General features: G+C 51.0%; 1 protein-coding gene across 1 annotated transcript; it reads left to right on the top strand.

Moving 5' to 3' along the window:
• The first annotated feature begins 205 nt into the window (after window positions 1-205).
• On the top strand, window positions 206-25545 carry Ikbke (inhibitor of nuclear factor kappa B kinase subunit epsilon). The gene is made up of 22 exons (XM_076831938.1): window positions 206-415; window positions 944-1027; window positions 2539-2634; window positions 3315-3455; window positions 4069-4198; window positions 5291-5472; window positions 5892-6052; window positions 7627-7737; window positions 8037-8216; window positions 8751-8947; window positions 9709-9773; window positions 9861-9952; window positions 10111-10197; window positions 14158-14233; window positions 14346-14458; window positions 16285-16361; window positions 19126-19165; window positions 20094-20195; window positions 21408-21504; window positions 22270-22382; window positions 22567-22638; window positions 24781-25545. Exons 3-22 carry the CDS (start codon window positions 2548-2550, stop codon window positions 24812-24814), a joined length of 2157 nt encoding a protein of 718 aa, XP_076688053.1. The 5' UTR covers window positions 206-415; window positions 944-1027; window positions 2539-2547; the 3' UTR covers window positions 24815-25545.
• The last annotated feature ends 2059 nt before the right edge of the window (window positions 25546-27604 follow it).

Here is a 27604-nt window from a genome sequence, read left to right as displayed (position 1 = left end):
CCCAGGCCTAGTTCCTTGCCTCTTTGTGGCTCGGACTCTAGTTCTATTGCCTCCACTTGAGAACTCAAAGCATCCTCTTTCTCCTTCCTGCTGTGGTGTCGGTAGCAGTCATGCTGCCTGTCTCTTTAAGAGAGAGAGAGGGAGAGAGGTGGGGAGGGAAAGAACGAAATCAGGAAGTATGAGAGAGCCCAGAGCCAGGGCTTTACAGAGCTGGGTGTCAGGGCTGGCAGGGAAGAAATCTGTAATCCCAGCTCCCAGGGGTCACAGGGCCATTTCAACTAGCCCTGCCTGTGTCCCAGGGTCCTTGACTATCAGGATGTTGTGGGTACTGCCCAGGAATAACTGCTGCAAGCCTTGAGGGTGCCAGGGGTGCCACCCCGTCCTACAAGTGGGCATCCTCTGAAGCCGCGATGGGGTGAGTATGCAGCATCCCCTGGGGAGGGTGACATGGGGATCCTGGGCACGGGCAGTGCAGGGTAGGGCTCAGGCAGGCACATCAGCAGAGGAGTGGCTCAGGGGACCCAGCGCCCACTGCCTGTGCTCTCTGTGTGGCTACTTGGGGGAGGGTGGTATCCTGCACGCCTTCCCTGGTGGACACTCTTGGGAAGGACTATCTGGAGGCCAGTGAGTCCCGTGGAGGGTTGTGGCATACAAGAACACCCCATCAGTTACCAGTGCCCCTTTCCTGGGCTTCCCCACACCCCGAAGCTTCCCAACACCTCTCCTTGGGGTCTTTTTCACTGGCCGGAGTCCCAGGAGTAGGAGTGGTCAGGAAAGGCTCCCAGAACAGCTGGGGAAGAAGACTGGAAACCACCCCCCAGCCCTGTGGGGGAGGTGACAAACAGGAAAGGGTTAAAGGGCTGGGGTTGGTGGCCTTTGATGGGGGCTGAGAATCAAAAAGCACCAAGGGGGCCTCTCATCCGCCCTCCTCTTTCCGGTGTAGCTCAGCTCCTGGACTTGCCACAGACAGAGAGCATAACACATACTTGCCAGGGAGAGCCTGATTCAGGGCCACTCAGAGCGTGGGGTAAGTGCATCTGGCCACGGAAGAGCCCGAGGAGGGCGGGGAGGCCACGGGTGGGTCAGCGCACCTTCTGTGTCGGCGTCCATCCGTCGTTCATCCGTCGTCCATCCACTCACTGAAGGCTACTGAGCCCTCTGTGCACAGGTGCCCGGGCAGACCAGAGCCAGATGTGCCACAAGCAGAGCTCCTAGGCACAGAACCCAAGGCTGTGTTGCCCACTGTGAGGCCCTGCCTTTTGCACCACACTGCTGGTCATCCTAGGTCCTCAGCTATTCCTGGCCACACCCTGCACAGGGGTTGTATTGCACTAGCCCAAGGAAGAATGATGAAGGTCATGCAACCTGGTGGGGCTGAGCTCCCCACGCCGGGCCCTTGGGCTTGATTTCAGTGTGCTCTGCCCCAGCCTCACACCCCAGACCTCCAGCTGACTCCTCCCAGGGCAACCTGGCCAGTTCATCCATAATGAGCTGCTATGTAGTCCCAGTGCCTCAGTTGCTTCTGCATGCTGCAAACATAAGTTTCAAGTCTGAAACTCGGACTTGACCAATGAACTCTTTAAGTGGCCTCTGATTCAAGGAGCTGACATACTCAAGGATTTGCATTTCCAAAAAAAAAAAAAAAAAATGATTAGAGAGAGAAAAGGCTTAAAGCTAAGCAACATAGGACTCCAGGCCTGGGATATGAGAGCAGAAGTAGGCCCTTGTCTAATCTAGGATTCCTTCACAGATGCCCTCAGGCATTTCAAAATGGCCAGTCCTGACCTTATACTTCAGACAAGCATTGAGATTGACTTCTAAGGCTACCCTTTCTGGAATCAGTTGCTTTAAAGGAACTGGCCTTTGGAGAAAATAGGACAGGAGAAAAGATGGGGAACAGGGCTGTAGAGGGGTTTCATATCCTCCTCAGGGCTTGTGTTTGATGGTCTCTGGCCTTCCCCACCCACTGCCTGTTCCCTGTCCCTCTCCTCCTCTCTCTCTCTCTCTCTGTAACAGCACTGACCTGTATGCTGGTGACCTGGTGAGCAGCTGTTAGCTCAGGGCAGAGGAAGTGGTGGGCCGGGCAGTCAGGCCGTGGGTGGTGTGGGGGCTCCAGGCTCATGTTGCAATCTTGGAGATTTGTGGTGGTGTGACTGACCTAGGCCCTTCCTCCTGCACTGTTTCTTCTTCCTGGGACAGTCCCAGGCCTGGATGCCAAAACCCTAGAGTCTGGAAGAAGTGATGGAGTAAAGAAGCTCATCTCTGCAGAATGGGAGGGGCTGGGGGACACTGGGGAGTGAGTACAGACAGATGGCCCTGTGGGTAGAACAGGCCCAGCTATGGGCTGAGGGCCCAGCAGGCCTCCTCTTGGTTATGTTTCATTTGGAGGAAGTTACTTAACCTTTCTGTGCTTCCAACTTCCCCACTCCTGTAAAATGGCCATATAGAGCCCTTTCTGGGGTGGCCTTGGACTAGCCATCAATGTCCATTCCAGGTTAGGAATAGAATCCTGGGGTCCCCCGCGTGTACTTTTTCCAGGGAGAGGAGATGCAGAGCACCGCCAACTACCTGTGGCACACAGATGAGCTGCTGGGCCAGGGGGCGACTGCTAGTGTGTACAAGGCCCGCAACAAGGTAAGTAGCAACCCTGTGGGGGCCGCAGTCTGGCCAACCCAACCCACCCCCACTACCCTGTGCCCAGCAGGAAGCCCTAGCAGCCTCCGGTGGGCCTGGAGGTGGTGTGTGGCTGGACAGGGACATCAGACTCGTTGTACCCACTTGGGAGGAAGGACCCCATGGATTTGGGCAGTGGGGAACTAAGTAGGTACGAGTTAGGACAGGAGACAGATGACAGCACAAAGCAAATATCCAGGGGGAGGTGATAGCAAGTGGGATCTAGGAATAGCAGAGGCGGGAAGCAGGATGCCTGGGTTTATCCTGCATCCGTTGTGGAGCCAGATCATTATATATGAGGCTCCCCTCCCCTATGTGGGAGTTGGATTCAGGTAGCCCAGGTTCCAATCCCAGCCCTCCTGCTGAGTGCCTTTGCAGTTAGTATCTATGGCAAGAGTAACAGTTGCCACAAGCCATCACCTGTAGGGTCTTGGGTGTGCCAAGCCTTTGTCACCTCCCAGGACCTGACCATCTACTACCTGAATAGGGGAAGGACCTGGGGGTAGGACCCTGCTTCCTCTCCTTAGGTTTGGATGCTGGGAGTCTGAAGAGGGGCCCCAGAGAGCGAGCATGGCAGCTCCTCAGCAGGAGTGGGACCTGCATTATCCCAGGCCACTTCCCAACCTTCTTACCCATGGCAGAAATCCGGGGAGTTGGTCGCTGTGAAGGTCTTCAACACTGCCAGCTACCTGCGCCCCCGTGAGGTACAGGGGAGGGAGTTCGAGGTCCTGCGGAAGCTGAATCATCAGAACATTGTCAAGCTGTTTGCAGTGGAGGAGACGGTGAGTCCCGTAATGGGTCAAGTTGGATGGCCTTGTTCTTGATCCTCAGTCTGGGGAGAGACTTGGTCACCTGTTAATCAAAAAGTCAAGACCAGGGAGGAGGAAACTGGAGAGCAACATGTTGAGCAAAACAAGTTAGTCTCAAAGTCAAGGGTAGAATGTTCTCCCTCATATGTGGAAGCTAGAGAGAAAAAAAAATACTAAAAGAACCTCATGAAAATAGAGTTGAGGAAGGGGATAGGGAGGGAGGAGAGGCAGAAAAGGGAAAGATCTGGGGAATGAAGTTGATCAATCTATGCCATATGCATATATGAATAGGTCACATGAATTCCACTACTATGTAGAATCATAATGCACCAATTAAAAAAAAAAAAAAAAAAAAACTCAAGGGTGGGTGGGACAGCAGTCAGAATGCACGAGGGAATCATTTCCTAATGAGAGGGCTTCCAGTGAAGGGTGGCCTTGGATTCTGGCCTGTGGGATCCATGTAAGACCAAAGAGGAAGGCCAGGCCAGAAGCCTCTAGAGCTCTGGGCTCTACTCAGGGAGCCACCTCTTCTTGATGGGGGAGGGGAAGTGCCCTCCGCCCCAGCCTTCCTCTGTCCCGGCCACAGGGGGGCGGCCGGCAGAAGGTGCTGGTGATGGAATACTGCTCCAGCGGGAGTCTCCTGAGCGTGCTGGAGAGCCCAGAGAACACCTTCGGGCTGCCGGAGGACGAGTTCCTGGTGGTTCTGCGCTGTGTGGGTGAGCCCGCCCTGTCCCCAGCTCCCATGGGACCAGCCATGGCCTGGGCCCTCCACCCAGGGGGGTAGGACATTCTGAAACAAGTAATCCCAACCCAAATGAGCGTTCTCAAGGGTCTCCATTTACAGTACTGAGACAAATGGGCAGAACCCAGGTGTCTGATTCCTGTTAATCATTCAGCTTCAAACTATAATTTAAAAATAAATTTTAAGCCTGGTGCGGTGGCTATAATCCCAAACCTATAATCCCAGCTGCTCCAGAGGCTGAGGCAAGAGGATTGCAAGTTCAAGGCCAGCCTCAGCAACTTAGTGAGGCCCTAAGCAACTTAGCAAGACCCTGTCTCAAAATAAAAATATAAAAAGGGCTGGGAATGTGGCTTGGTGGTTAGGTGCCCCTGGGTTCAATCCCTAGTACAAAAAAATAATAAAAATAAATTTTTTAAAAAGAGTGTATACCAATGTACAATCAGCATTATTCACAGGGCCAAGGGGGGGCGGATATCTAAAAGGATAAAATAGTGTACATGCATACAGTAGGATCCACTCCAGCCTTAAAAAGGAGGGACATTCTGACATCAACTGCAGTATGCATGCACCCCGAGGATACTCTGCCAAACACAGAAGGTCAACTACATGGTCCCACTCACACGAGCTTCCTGAAGTGGTCAGATCCCTAGAGACAGATGGCAGGATGGTGGTTGCAAGGCCTGGGGGTGGGGTGTTGTTTAATGGAGTTTCCATTTGGGAAGATGAGAAAATTCTGGAGATAGGTGCTAGTGATGAGCGCTTGACAATATTAATGTGCTTAATGCGCTGCGCTGTTCACACCAACACAGTTAAAATGTTAAATTGTGTGAACTATCTTTGGCCACAAAAAAATAAGAAGGGGAAAGGCAGGCCCTGGGTTTCTTTGAGAATCCAGATGGAACCTTAATACTCTAGGGTCCTTGGAACGTCCCTCCTTCCCCCGTGCCCATCTCTGTTCTCCTGTTTCTTTTGTGGCCCTGTCACCTGGTGGGAACTCCTCCGGGTCTCCCTGGGGCCAAGGACAGCCTTTCCCAGGGCCAGTTAGCAGCCCTCTGTCTGTTCCCAGTGGCCGGCATGAACCACCTGCGAGAGAACGGCATCGTGCACCGGGACATCAAGCCTGGCAACATCATGCGCCTCATTGGGGAGGAGGGACAGAGCATCTACAAGCTGACAGACTTTGGGGCTGCCCGGGAGCTAGATGATGATGAGAAGTTCGTCTCTGTCTACGGGACAGAGGAGTACCTAGTGAGTAACATGTGGGGACCTGCTGTCCCAGGCTGAGGGTCTTTCCCCATGCTGATTACCCTTGATTCGTGCCTTGTTTAGAGCCCCCTAGAAGGGGTTCTTGCCCCTCGTCCTGCTCTCTCAGGGTTATATCTCCTCCACCCCTGCTATTCCCCTACCAGAATTCCTTCTGCTCTTTAAGACAGCCTGCCCAGCCCCCCCACAGTTAGCTCCTCGGACCCATCCTCAGGGGGTGAGATGCAACCAGTCAACACCTTCCCCTAGGCAGAGGACGATGCTCTGGGTAGTGAACACAGTGCCCATTTTTAAACTGATGAAGTAAATGGATTCAGAATGGTTCCATGTCCACCAAAAGTCCACGAAGGCGCCCCCTGCCCACTGTCCCCCTCCACGACTGCTCTCTGCTCTCTCTCTCACAGCACCCTGACATGTATGAGCGGGCAGTGCTTCGCAAGCCCCAGCAAAAGGCATTTGGGGTGACTGTGGATCTCTGGAGCATCGGGGTGACCCTGTACCACGCAGCTACTGGCAGCCTTCCTTTCGTCCCTTTTGGCGGGCCCCGGCGCAACAAGGAGATCATGTACGGTGGGCCACAGGGTAGGGAATGAGGGGGTCAGGCCCTGGACTTCCTACTGGCTGACCCTGGCCCTTTCCTCACTGGTCCCTGCTGTCTCCTTTTCCCCTGTCCCCACCCAGGCTCCTCACTCAGACTAGAAGCTGAACTTTCCCTGACTCTGTGGGAGATGCTCATCCTCCCTTTTCTTGGTTCAGTGTTTCACTTCCCTGGCGCCCAGCTCACCACCTCTCTACCGAGCCTCAGAGAGAATTGCCCAAGGTGGCAGAGACTGCCAGGGCCAAGGAGGGGCCAGCTCCCAGGTCCAAGGTCCTCCTGTGGTTTCCAGCTATTGGATACAGAAGGAACTGGAGACAGTGGCTACTCCCAGGCTGCACTGCCCAGAACAAAAGGGATATGATTTTGGTGTCACACCAAGTCTCGAGACTGCAGGATCTCTGAAATAAAAAGATTAATTGAGCTTTCACATATGCTTATCAGAAAAAGAAATGAAAAAAAGCAGGTCCTGGTATGAATCCTGCAACTTACAGCAGCAGAGCTAGGTAGCAGTCAGAAAAATGTCCACTGGACCTAGAGTTAAGAGTATTTCTTTTTAAATTTTAGGGAAAATAAACACACACACACACACATACACACACACACACGCACGCACATACACACACACACACACACACACACACACACAAGTTGAATCTATGGCTGTGCTATGCTCTTGGAAGTGAACAAAGTGCTGATAAAGTAAATGGATTTGGAATGGTTCCATGTCCACCAGAAGTCCACTCAAAGTGCCCCCTGCCCACTGTCCTCCTCCATGGCTGCTCTCTGCACTCTCTCTCAGGATGAGACAGGAAAGCTTTGGAATAGGAAGCCGTCCATAAGAAGTACTCATTGCCTCTTGAGTTAAGAGTCCAGAATGTTGATATGAAAACAGGGCAGGATGGCCCTGGTGGTCAACAGTGAGGGGACTGAAGTCAAGGTTTCCAGGAATGTGGAACACTCTTCCCTTAGTGTCCTTGGAGCTATTAACTGATTAACTTCCCTTATCTCTTCCCTACTCCATCTCCTGGTGCTAGTAATTACATTTATGACATCTCAGAATTTCTGTTTTATCAGTGGATTACCAGGAAGGTTGGTGCTCAAATCTTCAGCCCAGGGGACAAGCTGTGTGGAGCCTATATTAGGTTTAAAGACAAGGGAAGGAGACTGGCACAGATGGGGTTGTCAGGGAAGGAGAGACACAGAAGAGAGGGTTGGGTGAGAAAAGGACAGAAGAGGAGAGGAGATTGGGGGCCAAGATCAGCATGGCACAGGTGTGGAGGTGTCTGGGTTGTGGCATATGCAGAAGTGGGTGGAGATAGCAGATGGTGGGAAGGTCTCTGTCTAGAGCAGGGAGCTTGACTGGGGAGCCAAGGCAAGGGGCTCTCATGGGCTGAGGGCCATCTCTCTCCAGTTCCATTTCCAGCTCACCTCAGAGTGTCTGGGTGGCATTAACAGGTGCTTTGCACTCTCCGTGATAAGGTTGTTGTCATTTGAAGTATGGTGGGTTGGGGGCCCCACTGACTGATCCTGCCCCACCCCAGGTACCGCATCACCACAGAGAAACCAGTTGGGGCCATTGCAGGTACCCAGAAGCGTGAAAACGGGCCCCTGGAGTGGAGCTACACTCTCCCCATCACCTGCCAGCTGTCCATGTGAGTGGGAAGGGCGAGCACACCCCCAAGTCTGGGCTGGGTACCACTTCTCTCCTCTGAGTGAAACTTGGAGGCCTGTTCTAGTGGCTCTCTTGGGTACGCCACTTTTCCTTTGTGGCCTCGGGTTTTCCATTTGGAGGCTGGAATGAATTTTTTCCAGCAATTCTTTCTCAACCCAGCCTGCCCCACCACCTTGGTCCTAGGTCCTCAGGACCTTCTCATGGAGTGTCCCCATGGCCTACTTGAGGAGGACCCATCTGGCCCTAGCCCCTGACCGTCTCCATGTCCTGGGAGGGCAGGGGGCTGCAGAGCCAGCTGGTGCCTATCCTGGCCAACATCCTGGAAGTGGAGCAGGCCAAGTGCTGGGGCTTCGACCAGTTCTTTGCGGAAACCAGTGACATCCTGCAGCGAGTTGTCGTCCATGTCTTCTCCCTGTCCCAGGCCGTCCTGCACCGTGTCTACATCCATGCCCACAACACGTGAGTGGGGGTGAGGGAGGGAAGGTACGAAGGCTTTCTCCACCCAAGCAGAAATGTGTGTGTAAGGCAGCACCTCCCAAGGCATTCTCTGTGGGGGCTTAGGTAGGCACAAAATTAAACAGATTTCTTTGTTAGTACTTCAGAAGTCCAGTATTCTTCATGATGCCAATGTGCACTCTAAGTCTCAGAAGTGTGTGTGTGTTTGCATGTGTGTGAGTGTGTGTGTGTGTGCATTTCCTAAATTTATTAGAGTACTTTATGGGATTAGGAGAATTTTAAGGGAAATGAAGAGGGAACCAACGTGCAAAGGCAGAGGTTGGGTATTGGGACTTTGGGGTCCTGTTTCTACTCTGTAAGACAAACTCTGTCCTTTCTCTCTTCATCTTTGATGAGAGGGAAAACCACTTCCATCCCTCCCTCTGAAAAGCTGAGCTTCCCCCATGGGACAAGTCTTAGCTGGGATTTGGTCCCCTGACCCCACATCCGACCCACTGATCCTTCTTCCTCCCCTCCCTCTCTCCCTGGTGGGTCTAGGATAGCCATCTTTCTGGAGGCCGTGTATGAGCAAACCAACGTGGCCCCCCACCACCAGGAATACCTCTTTGAGGGTCACCTCTGTGTTCTTGAGCCCAACCTCTCAGCACAGCACATCACCCACACAACTGCCAGCAGCCCTCTGACCCTGTTCAGCATGGCCAGCGAGACTCCAAAGGGGCTAGCCTTCAGGGACCGTGAGTAGGGTCACCCAGGCTGGGCAGCATTCTCCTCCAGGATGCAGGGGATTACAATCCTGGGCATTAACTAATGGTTTTGGTTTCTTTTGTTTTGTTGTTTTGTTTTGGGGTGCATGGGGTATAGAAGGCAGATCCGGGTTTACATTCTGTGCATGCCTCTGAGATACCATGTGACTTTGAGTTGGTGGCCTGACCCCAGGGGCTTCTCGGTGTTCTCAGATCTGTGAAAGCAATACCAACTGAATCAGGGTTTTGGCTTTAGGGTGTGCTGCCCAATCTCTGTGGTAGAGGGGAATACCTTGGTAGTTGGTATTGGAAGAAACAGGAACCCAAGCTGCTAGAGTAGAGGGCAGGTAGTCAGAGTTCCAGAGCTTTCTCCTTTCTCCAAGTTCTAGAAAACTATCATCCTTTCTCATTTTAATGATGCCAATTTCATCTTCCTTCTCTGAGATGGGGAAGGTGATTTAACCTTGAAACCCTTGGGCAAGACGCCCAAGGGGTTTTGTTCATTTTCTGTTGAGCCAAATCTTGAGCTTGAGGATTCTCCAAAATGGCCACAAGGTGGCAGTAAAGGACTGCAACTTAAGTACCCACTCTCCTTTCCTTTAAGCCTTGGAAGGTGAGGGCTCTGGGTGAATTGGGAAGTTTGAGGTGAGAGATTCTTGAGGGTGGAATGTGATCTGGGAACAAGAAAGAATGAGCTCAGAGTTGATCCAAACCATAGGGACAAATCCCTCAGATAGGGTCTTTATCTGCAGCTGCTCTGGACATCCCCAAGTTCGTCCCCAAAGTGGACCTACAGGCAGATTACAACACAGCTAAGGTGAGAGGTGTGCCCAGATGGCAGAGAGGAGGTGTGGCACAGGGGTAAGAGGTGTGGGACCTGACCCTGCCCACCTGTGTGTTTCAGGGTGTGCTGGGCGTTGGTTACCAGTCCCTGCGGCTAGCTCGGATCCTGCTAGACGGGCAGGAGCTAATGCTTCGGGGGTTGTACTGGGTCGTGTGAGTGCCCCTGAGGGCTAGGGGGAGGGCAGGGCGGGCAGAAAGGGCAAGGCTAACCATCCAGAGTTCCTCTGCACTGTCCCAGGGACCATGCCAATGTGCATGGCTTGCTTGGTGCCCCAGTGAGGGCGACCTTGACTCAGACTCCTCTCGAGCAGGGAGGTACTCCAGGCCACATGCTATCGGACTCAAGAGGTCACACGGACAGCCCTCTTCTTCCTCAGCAGCAGCCTGGGCACTGAGAGGTGAGTATCCTGCCCAGGCCAGCCCTTCTCTCTGTGTCTGTTCTATACCCTTTATGGCTCCTGTCGTGTATCTGGTCTTCCCTGACCCAGAGCTCCTGCCTCCCCTGCCTGCTAAAATAGAGAGGGTGCTCCCAATCTATCCCTCCTGCCCCACCTGTCAGGATGACTGCAAAATAACCCTCCCAGTCCAGTCACTCACCTGGGAGACTCTGAGGGCACTGCCTGTCCCAGTATCAGGCAGTCTCCCAGCCCCAGCAAGGGGTCTCTGCTCTCCTAGGTCTCTCCCTGAATGATTTGGGATGCTCATGCTGCACCAAGACTCAAAGCAGAACTCTAGGGAAAGACTCCTGGCCATGGCCATGCACAGTCCATGGACTTGACCCAAGGTGGAGATCCAATGATCTCCATGCCCCTGCTCCTGCCTCCTCTGGGTTTTCCACTTGTCTCTGACTTCCTTGAGTTCCTGCCCAGTCATAAGGACCCCATACCTTCTATTCCCCTGTTTTGGGCTAAGTAGGGACTATGGGTTAGAAAGAGAGAGAGAGGATGGGGAGAGGAAGCAGAGCTGGGGGTTCTAGAAATGAGAAATAGAGGAAGACACTTTTGGCCAGATCACTGTGGAGAAGTGGGCACAGCCCCCCAAACCCTGGAAGTCTTAGGTATGAGGCAGGTGAGAGTTGGGAGCTCTGCAGACCAGAGTCTTTCCTGCCACGAGGAGATGGTGGTGAAAAGAAGCAGATACTGCCAAACATACCTGAAGTCCCCCTCCCACCATCCCCAGCCCTTGTCCTCGGAGGTAAGGGAATGGCCCTCCTTGGGCTGACTCCCCACAGCTCTGCCTGCCTCCTGGGGTCTGGCGGCAGCCACACTGATAATGGGGCAGAGGGGATGTGAGGAAGAGCAGCGTCTCCAGATGACAGGAGTAGAGTCCTGTCATGGCTGAGCCCCTTCAAATGGTGACACAGGGTGGGATCTATCAGCATGGCTTATGAATCTCCTCTGAGAAGACTCTGTCCAGAGCTCAGAAAGGAGATCCAGGGAGAGATGTGGCATCACATCACACAGAGGGTCCCAGACTTCTCTGACATATGGGGGCTGGCAGAAAAAGTAAAGAGAGGTAGAGGCAGCCACTGAAGCCTTCCTGGAGGAAGAGGCATTTTAGGCCAGAAAGAGAAAGAATACCTTTTGTAGGAGGGTCTATGCAGAGATTGGAAAAGAGGACCATGTTTAGAGGAAGGAGGGGGGTCCTGTGAGGTTAGTGAAACCACAGCCGGGATGGAAAATGTCCTGGAATGAAGCCAGAGAGGGATGGGTGGTGGGTGGGGAATGGAGCGGGAGGGCATGGGGGTCCAGGAAAGTCTAGTTAGAGGGAGGTTGGGTGCCAATAAAATGACCATTAGGTTTTTTATCAGGGAAGAGGTGTGTAGAGAAATTGATTGCACATTCGTCTAGCTTTGCCCTGGTTTGAGTGAGAGGTGGTGGAGCCTGGTGTCATGGGGCTATTGTTTTTCCATTCTGCCTCCAAGGCCTCCCTGAAGCCTGGTGTGTCTGGAGAACTCAGGGTCAGGCATGCTACATTCTCCTATCAAGGAGGATGAGAGCAGGACTCCAGAGGGCCAGGTGTGATAGGACCAGGCCCTCACCACCTTTCCCCACCTGGGCCTCTATCCTCATCTTCTAAACCACCTCCAAGGCCTCCCAGCTCCAACATTTTGCAATCCCATTCTCTTCTGCACATCCTCAGACCTGTAGGTTCCTCTAAGGGCCAAAGCCACTAGCTCCACCTGCAGTGGAATCTGAGGTATCTGAGCTGCAGGTGTAACATCTGCAGGTACAGAGCGGCCCCTCAGTGCCTCACCTGGTCACCCACATCCCCAGCAAGCAGCTTGCATCTCTCAGCTCCCCCACACACACACACACAGCTCCCTTGGCAGAGTAGTCCTGCCTTTGTCCCAAAGCCCTGTGACACTCCTCTGCAGCTGCTGCCGCCTGAGGCACTGTCTGCGCAGCTAGAACTGGCTCTGAGAACCCCAGTCCTACCCCCAAAACTGTGTGCTGGCAAGCCCTTTACCATGGAGGTCTCATTGGATCCCCATGAACACCTTATTAAGGAGCAGGAAGAAAACTTGTCTCCCTGTTTTATAGATGAAGAGCCTGAGACCTTAGAAAGCTAGGGTAAGTAACCCAAGGTCACACAGATGGCAAGTGTGGCTAGCAGGACTAGGACTTGAATCCAGGACTCTTGACTCCCTGAGGGGTTGCACTAGGTCAGCTGGTCCTCTTCAGCTGTCTAGTATTCCCCGCCTCAAATGGCATTCAGTAAAGGGCTCTGCATTCATGAAGTGGTGACTGCTGCCGGCCCTGATGCACCTGATGAGCAAAACAGACAGTGTCCTTGCCTTTGTGGACTTCCAGTTCACCCCTAAGCTCTCTGCTCACTTCTTTCCTCCCCGACTCTCCATTCCTAAGCTAAAATATATGGGATTCTTTTTTTCTTAATTCTTATTGTTATTTAAAAAGCATATGTCACTGGGCACAGTGGCACTCACCTGTAATCCCAGCAGCTCCAGAGTCGGAGGCAGGAGGATTGCAAATTCAAAGCCAGCTTCAGCAGTGAGACCCTGTCTCTAAATAAAATACAAAAATAGGGCTGGGAATTTGGCGAAAAAATTTTTTAAATAAAATAAAATAAATAAAAAGCATTTATTAATGGTAGAATATTAGAAAGTACAGATAAGCAAAAGAAAAATAACTTCACCACCTTTTGCCCCCCAGAGACAGGCTGTTATATTTCATTAGCATATCTATATGTAGTAAATTCCTTTCTATTATAAGAAGAATATTATATATATTATAAGAAGAATATTATATATTATAATATATATATATATATATATATATATATATATATATATATATATACCAGCATGTATTTATTCAGTACTCTATAGCCCACTTTTCTCAGCTAAGGAGCACCACCCCCTTCTATATCCATATAGTTTCCTCTTATCTGGTACATATTTCTTTTCAGATTTTTCAGATTACCCCCCACATTTTCTTTTACAGCTAGTTTTATTCATACTGGAATCCAGTCCAAGACCTCACTTTGTTTCTGGTCGTTCTGTCCCTTAAGTCTATTCTAAGCTGGCACAAACTCTCCCAATTGCCCGCTGTACATGCCACTGGCTTATTGCAGGGACCAAGTTCATTGTCCTGTCTTCTGGGCTCATTTAGAGCTTCCTCATCATGATGTCTCCCTGTTCTTCTTTCCTGGTATTTCCAATTTACATTGGAACTTCTACAGACTGAATGGATTCAAGTTAAACATTTTATGTTAGAACCCATCATAGATGACACTGGATACTTCCTATTGACACATCACTGGGCAGTGACAGCCTGATTCCTCTACTGTACATGCATTTTTCTTGCAAATGAAAGAATCAGGATAATGTCACTTTGTCATCATGCAAAGGTCCACCCCTCCATCATTCATCATTGATTTTAATACTATGCTCAAGAGCATCATTTCTCTGGGGAAATAGGATGCTACCATCCCAAGCCATGGCACGTTATTGCCTAGTAGTCTACAAAAGACAGATCCCCTTCATAACTGTTGGTTATCATGGAGTACAGTTTCTACTGGAAAGGAACTTCATTTTCTCTGTTTAATTACAAATTATCCTGGTAAGGAGTTCATGAAAGCTACTTTGTATCACGAGCTCATACATTTTCATAGATTCAAGATATCCCAATGCACCTCAACCTTTATTCTTTGCAGAACTCAACAATGTCACAACCATGGTATACAGAGCTCTCTCGAGTTGGCTCCTTGTGCCAAACTCCCCAGAGACCCTGAGAGCCATTAAGGTTGTCTCAAAGATGCCATGCCAGCATGTGTTCCCAGAGATCCCTCCTCCTAAGCCCTCAAGTGCAGCCTCCTCCCTCTTTCTTTCTCTCCAGGTTGAACAGCACAGCGGAGACACCTGAGGTCCAGGAGCTGAAGGAGGTTGCAGATCTGAGGTCGAGGTTGCAGACTGTGAGTGAGCTGGGAGACAGGAGTAGAGGTGGGGGTGGGCAGTGTTCTAGCAGGGCTGCCCAGCAGGTCTCAAGCTAGGGACCCCCGGGGGGTCTGCCTTTTTGTCCCATAGCTGGCTGAGGTTCTCTCCAGATGTTCCCAGAATATCACAGAGACACAGATAAGCCTCAGGGACCTCAACTCGGTGCTGGTGAAGAACCGGGATCAGGTACATGAAGACAGAAGGTCTGTGGGATTTTCCTCATTTGTGGGGTTGGGGTAGGGAGGGGCCCAGCCCATAGGGTCCTTTCCGGAAGTCAGCTGGCTTCCTCCCTTTTGTTGGCAAGACTGTTAGAGCTAGGGTAGGAATACAGGAGGGATCCAGACCCTCTCCTGAGACCATAGGAGAAGAGGGTCCGGGTCCCTGCCCCTACCTGAGAGTGGAGTCAGGAAGCTACGCAGGTTCTGTAGTTCTGGGAAAAGTATGGTTCCTTTCTCTCTTTCTGTCAGGCCCCTGAGTGGGTCTTGTCACTCAGTATCTCACTGAATCCTCCAAAAACGATAATACCGCTATACTAATGGCTATTTAGAGATGAGGAAGCTCACTATGTGAGGTTAATTTGCCTTGAGTTGCAGCCAGTTAGTGACCAGTGACAGAGGGCTTCAGGACAGATCTGTCCAATTCCAATGTCTGTGTTCTTGACCTACAGCAGACAGGATTTTAACCTTTAAAAAAATCCATTCTCCTTTTTCACAAATGCCCACCCACCCCAGGGTCTGCTCTGGTGGAGCTGCGGGCCCCCTTGCCCCAGTCTGACAACAGGGCAGATGGCGCCTGTGGAGAGTATGGTACCTGTGGCCATGAGGGCCTCCACAGATCCATTATCCCATATGCTTGATCCTAAATTCAAAAGCTCTGAAAACCACAGGGTTCTTCTTAACTGTTTTGGCCACAAAAGTTGACCTAAACTGACATAATGTTCTTCACAGTCTATCTAGTCTACTTAGGGTAAATGTCCTTGTGTTTCTCTGAAGATGTGAGTACATTTGACTAGGGACATGGTCCCTGTATGGTGCCTGTATGTGCACTGCTCTGAATTACCTTTCAGAAAACACTTGGCCCTAAGTCTTTTGGATAAACTCTATGGATTCGGGGTCCCACCCTGGCCACCTTGTCCTCCACCCCCACATTCTGAAAAAGGCAGGGAAAAGTGAGTGTTCTGCCCAGAGTCCAGCTCCAGAAACAGCTAAAATGAGATACCTAAAGGAGCTCTGGGAAAGAAGCAGAGTCTGGTAGGCCTGGGGGAGAGGAAGGACCCCGGATATCTCAAACACAGGGCTTTGTCCAGTCTGAGAAGACCCTTGGAAGGTCACCTACTGACTCTCCTGTCTCCTGGCCGGACTGCTGACCACTGATTCTTTTGTTTTTTTAATAATTGTTTTTAGTTGTAGATGGAAAAATACCTTTATTTTATTTATTTTTATGTGGTGCTGAAGATGGACCCCAGTGCCTCACATGTGCTAGTCAAGCGCTCTACCACTGGTCTACAACCCCAGCCCCCATTCCTGTTTTAAACAAGGATCATGGGTTCATTATTTATCATAGAATTCTTCTATATGCCAAGCTTCGGGAATACCAAGAGCATTTGCCCTTCTGCCCTGTGCAGGTGGCCAGGAGTGATTTCTGTTCCACTCCATCCCAGCTGTCTTTGGCAGACTCTCTTGGGTTTCTGGGGCCTCTCAAGGCCTACTCTCAAAACTTCCTGTGGAGCAAGGGCCACTTCCCTGTTGCCTAACCAGTTTGACTTCTTCTCTCACCTCTTAATTTTTTTTGTGTGAGGGAATGTGGGGTGGGGGTGAACAGGAGGATGGGAGATGGCTGGCTTGCTCTAAGATTTCTCAAATAATCTCAGAGACAGAACAGTGACCCCTGCTTCCAGACTGGCCCCCAGAACTGGGGCAATGAGGCTCCTCCTGCAGGGAGACAGCTTCTCCCCTACCCAACCCCCATCCCATCCTCTCCTTCACCTTTGCTCTGTGCTGTTTGATTCTTCCTGTTGTCTCCTGCCCAGCATCCAGCAGATTCAGTGTTGTGTGGACAAGATGAGCCTCATCTACAAACAGTTTAAGAAATCGAGGATGAGGCCAGGTGAGCCATGGAGAGCAAATGTCCCCTATGCTCTCTTCCCTCCCTCTGCCTTCCTCCCTTCCTGAGATTGGTGGATACCCCATTCGGTGTGGGTGGAGGCCTCTGAGTGGATAGTGCTAGGTGGGGTCAGGGAGCAGCTGGCCTAAGGCAGGGCCCCTGCCCACTGCCTGCAGGCCAATGAGGATTGAAGCCTTTACTCTTGTGCCCATTGTTCTGTGAGAGGTTTAGATGACATGGGTAGGGGACACAGTGGGCCAGAGCCTAAGCAGTCCTGAAAGGGACTCCTTATTTTGACAGGGCACTTTATGGTTTGAGTGTTTTCCTATCCTCTGTGTCTTTGGGGGTACAGAGAAAGCCAGGTTTTCAAAAGGGGGATCAGAAGAAATCCCATTGAGAGTCACAGGGCCAGGTGACATGCCTGTGTGATCTACTAATGCTCACAGAGACCTGGGCGGGGCCATCCCATTCACAGGCTATGGAATGGGAACCTGCTTGCCCAGGTGACTGCCATCATAGGGAAGGGTGAGAGCGGTAAAGGGGACAGGGGGAGCCTAGGGAGGCCCCAGTTAGCTGGGGAGCAAACACATCCAAGCTGACCCTCTGTGTCCCCCCCTGTTCTAAGTGTTTCCTAATCCGCAGACTGCAGGCCTTAGGCTTTGTTGCCTAATACTCTTCTATCCATGGGATTATCTCAAAAGCAATAAATTGTGTTCAATAAAAACACAATGAAACACATATGTAATTTTAAATTCTCTCACAGCCAAATTAAAAAGTAGAAATAAAAAACATGCAAGGTGCTGTTGTGTGAACCTGCAATCCCAGCTACTCTGGGAGGCTGAGGCAGGAAGGATCAAAATTTCAAGGGCAGGCTGGGAACTTAGTTAGACCTTGTCTCAAATTTTAAAATTTTTTTAAAAGGCTGGGGATAGAGCTAAGAGATAGAGCACTTATCTAGCATGTGCAAGGCCCTGTGTTTGATCCCCAGGATTGAAAATATAGAAACAAGTAGAATTAATTGTAATATGTTTTATTCAACCCAATGTCACTGTCGCATGCAATTAGTGAAAACAAAATTATTAAAGAGATATTTAATGTTTCTTTTCTCACAGAGTCTTCAAAACTCCATGTGTATTTCACACTTAGAGCACTTCTCTATTTGGAAGCTAAGTGTTTAACAAAGTGAAATGTAGTCTTAACAAAACAACAGATCTGTGCTTAATATTTAATATGTTAAACCAGTTCAGCTTTTCAATTAATTGAATTAATTCAAATTCAGGTCCTCAGTTTCACTAGCTGCAATCAGGTGCTCTGTAGCTGTGTGTTTGGTGCTACCATAATGGACACAGAGATCTCCAGAAGATAATCCTCTCTTTTTAGGGGTCTCAGTCCTGCCTCTGAATCTGGCCTTGGAGGGTATAGGGGACCACAGGGCATGGAGAAAGCGAAATCTTCTGTCTCTGTAGGCCAACTAGGCTTTGGGGCTCAGCCAGACTGGCCCTATATCCAGTTGGCTATGGCTTCAGGAGCACCTAGGAGGTCTTCTGCCGCTATGGCCAGACTCCATTAACACTGCCATCTAAACTTCACCTGAGCACCTTCTGTGCTAGGCACCGTCCTGGGGGCTCTGCATGTCTTAAAACCCTGGAAGCCATTATCCTCCCCATTTTATAGATGAGGAAACAGTCCAATAGAAACAGAAAGATAAAGTAACCCAAGCAATATAGATCTAGCAACTTTCAGTTGCCCCTTTTTACAGCCTCTCAAAGGATTTTCATTTCTATTAGTCTTCCAGAGCCTTATTCAAACCTTTAACTGCTAATGCCTGGTGTGTTAGAAGATGCCATTCTGGGAGACACTCAGTATCTTTAGGGCACTCTTTGACATGATCCACACAGGAGCCCCAAGTGGTACCTGAGATGGCTGGGGAAGCAGGCTCACCAAATCCAAATCATCTGCCTTTGGCCACCTGCTAATAGCAGGCAGGTCTGGGACTTGTTCCAGATCTCTTGGACCCCACAAGTACTCTATGCTGACTGTGGGGCTCAGGAAGGGGATCCTGCTATATTAGGGGAGTGGAATGGGAAGGCAGGAAAGGCCAACTTGCTTATTATCTTGGGGCTGCCATCACCTATAGGCCCATTCCCTTGAAGCCCGGCAGGGGGCAGCATCTCCCTGATGTGAACATTAGGGCCCTTCAGGGGTTGGCCAAGGCCAAAGTCACAAAACTTCAGACCCGCGGCCAACGTGCTCCATCTGCAAAAGTCACTGGGCAGAGGGGGAGAGTTAGAAGGTGGTGGCCAAGCTTCTCCAACTAGTTGCTGCAGAGTCCATCTGGCTCTGTTGGGAGCATGATCTTCCGGGCTTGGGCCGACCAGCTGCAGGCATCAGTCCCTCCTGGATGAGAGCCATGGCTGACCAAACATCTTTCAAGGCCCATCTCACCCAGCACTCCCCAATTCCCAAGCCCCCAGCCCTGCACTACAGGTTCACCTTCCTCTGGAGCCTCGTGGCAATTTTTCTGCAGCTTCTTTAGGCCCCTAAATCATAACCAGGGACTTGGTCAGAGTAATAATGTCCTAAGTTGTAATGAGTTACATGGGTGTTCCTCTCCCTCTGTCTTTCCTGGCTCCAACGGGCTGTGAGCTCTCATGAAACAGGGCCCAAGCTGGGCTGTCTTCATCTTCATAACTGTCCCCAAGTCCCTGTAGCACTCTGTTTTGCTGATGATTAAGTAGGTGACATCATTTCTGTCTGTTTCCTTCAGGGCTCGGCTACAATGAGGAGCAGATTCACAAGCTGGATAAGTGAGTGGCCTGTCCACTGGCAGGCGGGGACCAGGAGAGTGGATTCAGCAGGGCAGAGCCATTGTCTGTGCCAGACAGGAAGGGCCCTGCTCCTAGGCTGAGCTGAGAAGAGGGGGATAACTCTATCTGGGGCAGGTTATCTATGGTCAGGGGAGGACACTGCCTAGCTGAGTCAGAGGGAGGCTTTGGCAGCAATCTTGATGTATCTGCATTTACTTCTGGCATGAACAATATTAGGGCTGTTTTTTTTTTTTTCCCTAATTGTCCTCCCTGATTTACTACTTCCCACTTCCTGCCTCTGACCTCTGCTGCTTTGTGCTTCCCTCAGCTTCTGTTTCCCAGATACTTTCATCTTTCATGATGCTTCCCCCATGGTCCAGTAGTTATTTGGAGACCCTCTCCCCAGGTGTGCTTCCATCCCTGTCCCCCTACACAAACACACACACACACACACACACACACACACACACACACGCACATAATCATGGGGATGGGGGGGGCACATAGTCATGCACTTTCCTTAACCACCATCTGTCCTCCCCTCTGCTTGAGAGTGTGTGGGTTTCAGGAGGGCCCCTCATCCATCTCCCATCCCTGTTGACACCTGTGCTTTGCTGACCTCTAGCCTACATGATGCAAATGATTTTTTTTTTTTTTTAAAACCAGGGATTGAACCCACAGGTGCTTAACCACTGAGCCACATCCCCAGCCCTATTTTATTTTGTATTCAAGACAGGGTCTCAGGGTCTCACTAAGTTGCTGAAAGCCTCATTGACTTGCTGAGCCTGGCTTTGAACTCGTGATCCTCCTGCCTCAGCCTCCTGAGTTGCTGGGATTATAGGCGGGTGCCATGCACTCAGATGAAATTGTGGATCTTGACAGTGGCTCGGGCTGCTCATCTCTAGGCCTTGGTTTCTCTGCTTTTCAGGGTGAATTTCAGTCATTTAGCCAAAAGGCTCCTGCAGGTGTTCCAGGAGGAGTGTGTGCCAAAGTACCAAGCAGCCCTGGTCACACATGGCAAGAGGATGAGGTGAGAGTCTGGCCCTTCTTCCTTAGCTCTTGGGCCCCAGGATGGGCCTGGCCCCCTCAGGCTTCTGAGGACCCTGCGCTCTATAAGCCCTGGCTGAGGTAGAGGAGTAAGTAAAGAAAGAAATGAGAAAATTGGTGTGCTTATGTACCTGGGCAGACCAGGCAGTCTGTTGGGATGATTTCTACAAATATGCTTGTTTAGACCCAAAATATCTATACAGTAGATGTTATCCCCATTACGGCTCAAAGAACTGGTCTCTTTTCAATATCACACAGCTAATAAGTGGCAGACCCAGGATTAGTACATAGGTAAATACACCTCTAAAATCTGGATTCGTTCCCCGATTCCAGTTGGTTGTGGTAGGAACCTCCTCTCTGGGGAGAATATCAGGTTCCACTGGGACAAGGACAGTCAGTTTATGGGCTTCTGATTGGGCAGGGAAGCAGGGGCAGATGGTGTCTGTCCTCTAATTGAGCCTTCTTACACTATTCTCTATAGGAGTTTGGGGTTCCCTTTCAGGCAGGACCCCTTCTTCCCCTGTCTACATGAACACAAGTCCCTCCCTAGACGAGAAGTCAGGCTCCAACGTGCTGTGTGATCCCTCCCTGGCTGAGACCCAGTGTCCCCATATTAGAATAACAGTGCCCTGATATTCTACCTCCAACCTCTAGTCCCTCCAAATTCTGATTTGATGGATCTGAGTTTAGGTAATAGCTCCTCAGGATGATCCTAATGTGTAGTCAGGGTTGCGAACCAACCAATGATCTAATGGCTCTGGGCCTCAATTTCCTCTCTGTGTAACAGGGAAAAGTCCCGGTTCATAACCTCACCTTAGAGAATTCATAAAAGTCTTGATGGTGATTTGCTTTGGAAATGCGATGTAACCATTCTGCCCCATAAATGCCCCAGCGTGGGCTGTCATCTGTGTCTCTGGAGCCTCACCCCTCTTGTGCGCATGTGACCTGTCGTGCACATGTTGTCCATGCTCCCTACGGTGGTTCTGTTGGGACCCTCCCCAGCCTCAGTCAGCAGGGTCCATCTGCGTGGAGGCAGGTGAGGGATGAGCCACGCTTAGAAGGGCAGAGGCAGGGAAGGCAGCAAGTGCCTGGGACCCATCGGAGTCTGCGGTGGCCCCATGATGAGGCTGGGTGGACCCCAGGGGGAGTGAGCAGAGCCCTGCTCTAAGTCTAATTGGTCGCCTGCTTTCTCAAGGGAGGTGTATGAGACCAGGACCCACCTGCGCCGGGTCAGCTGTTCTGCGACCTCCTGCAACACAGAAGCGCAAGGAGTCCAGGAAAACCTAAGCAAGGTGTGAGGTCTTCAAAGGTCCCTAGAGCTGCTGGTGGTGGTTTTCAGATACCCTGGGGGGGGGGAACATTGGGGTCACTTTGATGCAGATTAAGACTCTGACTCACAAACATGCCCTGAGCACAGAGCAAAGATTGGAAAGCATGTCTTGGTAATCTCAGACCAAAGGTCACTGGGAGGGCAGGGACTCTGGGATGTTGAGACACCTTCCTCGGGGTCTTGTGCAGCCTGGAAGGCTCCAAGGCCTCTCCTGAGCAAGGCCATGGGAACTCTCCTTGGTCTTCTGACCAGCTGTCTGCAAAAAGACCAACACTCGGATGGCTCTGAGAAGCCGCCTACCCAGCCACAAGGAATGGAGAGGGGCTGCTGCTTCCCAGAGCAAGCCACTTGTTGCTCCTTCTCACCTCCCCAGCACACACCCGTGCAAGCAGCTCTCTGCTTTCAGAGAGTGGCCAGGGGTCACCCCTACCTCTTCTCTGCAGCCCGTGGCTCATATTACACCACGAGACGGTCAAGCTAGACACAAAAGAGAACTTGACATTCTGCATCATTCAATCCAAGCACAGATGAGTGAAAGTAGTTGTGTCATTGCATTCCCAGGATGGGAACAAGGGGCTCATGGGAAAGCCTGGACAATTCCAGGGACTCCAGAGATGCAGGCTGGGGGTAGCTAGTTACCCTCCTCTTACCCTTCCTCAGCCTGTCCCCTCCCCAGCCACAAATAAGCCAGCTCAAATCGTTCTGACTAAAGTGTGACTTCCTTCAGATCCTAGACCAGCTATCCTACCAGCTCCTTCAGGACAGAACAAAAGAGGTCCAGACCTCACCACCCCCCATAGCTCCTCACCCCAGTCCTGTGCCAAAGGACCTGGTTCTCCAGTAAGTGCCACAGAGAAGGGTGTGTGGTGGGAGAGGGGACGAGAGGGGACCCTACAGTGCTGAGGTTAGGGCCCAGTCGTTTTCCCTCAGGTTAGGCCTAGAGGGCTGTCCCTTGGCAGGAGAGGAGGGGTCTGAGCATGGCAATTTCAACCTCCCGTCACCTCTCTGGCCTCTGCCTCCACAGCATGCAGGAGCTCTGTGAGGAGATGAGGTTGCTGGCCTTTGACCTGCAGGATAACAACCGCATCATCGAACGGTAAAGAAGCTCCTGCTATATGCCAGGGAGGGCTGGGTCCTCAAACTGCCATGGCTTGAGGGGTACAGAGTCCCTGGGCCTGTCCACACAGGCTTGATGGCATGGATTTTCTTTCTTTCTTTTTTTTTTTTTTGCGGGGGGTAGGTACTGGGGATTGAACTGGGGGGCACTCAATCACTGAGCCACAACACCAGCCCTATATTGTATTTTCTTTAGAGACAGGGTCTTGCTGAGTTGCTTAGCACCTCCCTTTTGCTGAGGCTGGCTTTGAACTCGCGATCCTCCTACCTCAGCCTCTCAAGTTGCTGGGATTATAGGCATGTGCCACCACACCCCCAGTTTGATGGCATCGATTTTCTAAACAGCTGCATTGGAGTTCAGACCATGTCCACAAGCGGGTCATCATCCCGAGGGGCTGAGGTTTCACTTAGACTTTAACATGGGAGCCTCAGTGCTGTCAGAAAGATGGGGCTTGGAGGCAGGTGGATTTGTGCCTGGGTCCTCATCTGCATTGAGTGTGGACACTGTGCTCAGGCTTCCCACACTGTCTCTTGGAGTCTCCCCAGCTGTCCTCAGAGTGGGCACTACCTCCATCCATATGTCCTGCCCCAGGAAACTGTGCCACATGCAGCCCAGCTTCAGTGCCCAAAGCCTGTGCCTCTCCAGCCTCAGGGGGCTGTTCTCCTGCCCAAGCTCTTAGCCAAGCTGCCAGGGAGACCCTCTACTGGGGTAGGAGTGAATGCAGTGGTGCGCACACTTTTTGGTTTTGTGCACCAGTAAAAGTCACAAAAAAAAAAAAAAAAAAAAAAAAAAAGAAAGAAAGAAAGAAAGCCAGGATTGCCAACTACTCATCTGACTAAGCTTGCACATTTGACAGGACAAAAGGCCTGCCCTGTAGCTGTCCCACTTACAAAACACATCAACACCAAAGATACGATCTCAGAATAAAGGACGTTTCTGCTTGCCCTGAAGACTGGAGACTACCTGGATAATATGCACACACTTCCACAGTTTCCCCATCAGCCTTAAGTCTGTCTTTCCCCCATTCAGGGACAAGTGGCATGACAGAAAGAGGCAGGGATTTCAGTGGGATCTGAATTCTGACTATGCTCCTTACTGCCTGCTCATCAGGGTCATCCTGGGAGATTTGCTTAGCTCAGAGCTTCAGTTCTCTCTCCTATGAAATAAAAATAACAATTCCTACCTTACAGCATTATCACAGAGTTTAAGATGTGATATGTGAGGTCCCTGAGGGCTAATGGGGCTGTGGAGGGAAGGACTCAATAAACATTCATTGTTTCCCAGAGGTCACTCCAGTCTGGAACCTCAGACTCTGGGCCAGACGTAGGGCAACCAGGAGCAGAGCTTGTGGTTTGTCCCCAGCATTTAAGAGGCCCCTTGGGTAGGGGAGGCATGTCCTTCCTCTCCACTCGAGCAGGGAAGTTCATCCTCTTAAGTGCCCGAAAAAAAAAGGAGATTCAGCAGCTTTGGAGAAACTTTCCAAAATAGCCCTCTCGGTCAGGAAGTTCTACTTTTAGTACCAACATAAATTTTTCTTGCTGTGATATGTGGCCTATTTACAAATAGCTCAAAACTTTATTTTAGTGGTTTTTCACTTCCTTATTCAGAGCCATAGCCAAAGATACAAATGAACCAATTTGAACTCCTTTCCCACCTCCTAAACTCTGGCTGCACATTGCAATCACCATGGAAGTTTCTTTTTCTTTTTTTTTTTTTTAAAGAGAGAGAGAGAGAGAATTTTTTAATATTTATTTTTTAGTTTTCGGTGGACACAACATCTTTGTTTGTATGTGGTGCTGAGGATTGAACCCAGGCCACACGCATGCCAGGCGAGCATGCTACTGCTTGAGCCACATCCCCAGCCCCCACCATGGACATTTCTAAGAGTGCAGATGCCTGGGTTTGGAGGGTATCCTAGGTTTCCCAGGTGGTCGTAAGAAGCAGTCAGATGAGAACCAGAGCAGTTCTTTTCAGGGAGCAAGGGCACTACAAAAGGACAGCTGGCACTTGGATGGCTGAGAACTCCCAAATATTGATGGTGCTGGGCCCTGGGGTGTGATTTGCAGGTTTCTCCAATAGGTAGGTGAAACTAACTCTGCTAACCTGTGCCTTTCATTACAGATTAGGTAGACTCCCATCAGCTCCTGACGTCTGAGCTGTGGGGGGCATGTGAGGCATCCAGAGCATTAGAATCATTCACACACTGCTCTTCTGCACTGCGGGACCCAACCCAGGGTGAGATCTGGTCCCATCTCATCAGCCTACCTCCCTCCTGGCCATGGTCAGGAGATGTCATCAGCATTACCTTCCAATGCCTGTTCCCCTGGGAAGCTGCACAGCCGACTCTGTCACGATCCACAGGAAAGTGCAGCAGCCACTGCCTGGACCATCCTTTGTGCTTTCTCCAGACTCTGGGACTGCTGCTCTGTCACCCAGGCCTGGAGGACTGAACCTGGCGAGGCTGTGGGGAAAAGAGACTCCCACAGGCCCTCCCACCCCTTCTGCACTCCCCAGGGTACAGGTCAAACAACCTCGTCTCCATCTTCCTTCCTCTTCCTCTTAAGGTGTTTCACACTGAATACCCCCCACCTCCTGGGTCCCCTAGAGTCACCATGTTTGGCCACAGATAACACAGAGGCCAGTTGTCCCTCTGTTCTTGGTCTGGATGAGCCTCAGGTTGAGAAAATGGGTGGTGGGCCAAGTGCCTGTGCCTCAGGGACTCTTTGCTTGCCTTCTGGCTCGAATGCACCATTTGGTCCTGGGCTGCCTCTAGGCAGTGCTGACAAGAGCCCTGCCAATGAGCGCGGGCCTGTAAGCCCAGGGCCCTGAGCAGAGAGCAGGCCTGCACCTTCGAGAAACAGAATAAACATGGCTGCCTTTTCTGTATTTTGTGACTATTACTGGGCTATCTGAGAGGCAGGGAAGATCCTCAGCTGGGTACACTTGGCAACCAAGCAGGGCTGGGTGGGGATCTGTGAGAAGCATTGGAGGCTGCTGGTCTTTTCCTGATTCCTGCCTTTCCCCTAAGTGGGCCCTAATTTCAGGGAACAGCCCAAGGAAGATGTCCTTTTACTCGGGGAGGAGAGGTATTATTTGCCATTCCTTCCATTTTCCTTGCCCTTGTCCTTGAGGACTTGCATAAGATCCTGAACCTTGGGGAGAAAAAAAATGTCTATCTTTTCTTAAACTCCACATCCACCTTCTAAATACTTGCTGCTTTTCGCCATCCCCACTACTGTTCAAAAACACCTAAGCTGAACGCATGGTGTCCCATGCCTGTAATCCCAGTGGTTCAGGAGGCTGAGACAGGAGGATTGTGAGTTCAAAGTCAGCCTTAGCAATTTGGCAAGGCCTTAAGCAACTTAGCAAAACCCTATCTAAATAAAATACAAAAAAGGCTGGGGATGTGGCTCAGTGGTTAAGTGCCCCTGAGTTAAATCTCTGGTATCCTTCTCCCACCAAAAAACAAAACAAAAGATGTGGAGAGCTCTGGTGCCCCCCTAGAAAGGAAGGGCAAAGGGGACCTAGGCCTATGACCAGAAATCCCTTTAAGAATCTCAGACATCTGAAGACCCCATAAACTTCCTTCCCTGCTCCTGGCAAAAAAACCCTAGGCTGTGTCCTAAGTATGTTTTGAATGTTTACATTATTTTTCTTAGAAGCCAGAGTGGTGTCTGGGTAAGTTATTCTAATTAATGCAAACTGCCTGCACAATTTAGTCTGATCCCTGCCCGCACCTCCAAGCTTCCTTAACCAGAGCTGCACTACCCACCTAGCTTGGGCGGTGGAGGAAGCTGGTGGGTGGCAGCCCCAGGAGGACTGGAAGATGAGCAAGGAGCCCCACCATAAGCTTCAAAGCATGAAGATGACATTGGGCTTGACCCCATATAACCCCAGAGATGTGTCCTGTCCATCTTCATGGGAGGCTTCATGTCCTCAGAGGCTACTCCGTCTCAATTGGAAACTGTTTTGCCTAGTGACCCCGCAGGGCTAGAGTGAGGGAGGCCAAGTCCTGGAGACTGTTGTCCTCATCTGCTCCGCTGGAGTCAAGTTCAGGCCAATAGTTCCGGATCATCAATGACCCCACAGGAAAGCCCCATAGTGGATTTTCCCTGGCAGCTGTGGCTGCTCTGGAGCCCATGTGTTTGGTGTGGCTCAGTGAAAGAGCCAGGGGTTCCCTGAAAGCCAAAATGTAGATGTTTGGAGATGATGTGACTCAGGCTCTGATCTCACGAGCAACGCCCGTGAGCTGTGGAGGACATTCACAGCCGAGTCTGGGCAGAGCTGCTCAGACAGATGCCTCCACCCAGCAGAAGCTCTGAGAGCTCTGGTGCCCTCCCAGAAAGGAAGGGCAATGACCAGAAATCTCTGTAAGAATCTCAGACATCTGAAGATCCCATAAACTTCCTTCCCTGCTCCCGACAGGGAGTGATTCCTGACATATGAGTCCCAAGAGCCTGTTCAGTTCATTGGATGGGAACTGAGCACTACAGCATAGGAGGCCCCATGCTACTGGCCTGGCCCTGAGGAGCTCACCTTGGGAAGGCAGGCATGCCAACAGGATTTCAACAGCACCGTGTAGGAATGCATAGGAATGCACAGCTCAGGGTAAGAAGTCACCATCATTGCAGGGCAGGGTGTCTAGGTCAGACTGGGAGGCGCCAGAGATGACTTTGGGAGCAGATGACCCTGAGTGGATCTTAGCAGGTGAGAAGGTAATCCTCATAGCAATGGGAATAGCAGAAGCATCCGTGTGGAGCTCCTATGTCCCTGGGGAATAAGTTAATGTAGGAAATCAGTGTCACAGAAAAGGAGGAGCCAGTCCCCAAAGTTTCAGGACACATTAAAGAATGTGGGTTTTTACCCCAGGGGTGTAGTTGTTACCAAAGGGCCTGGAGCCTCTTTCCAGCTGGAGGAGAGAGCTGTAGGGCGCACGCTCTCTCTC

Source organism: Callospermophilus lateralis, chromosome 13, assembly GCF_048772815.1.
Source record: "Callospermophilus lateralis isolate mCalLat2 chromosome 13, mCalLat2.hap1, whole genome shotgun sequence".
Lineage (NCBI taxonomy): Eukaryota > Metazoa > Chordata > Mammalia > Rodentia > Sciuridae > Callospermophilus > Callospermophilus lateralis.
The sequence above is the reverse complement of the archived record's forward strand: the minus strand, read 5'-3'. Positions and strand labels throughout refer to the sequence as shown.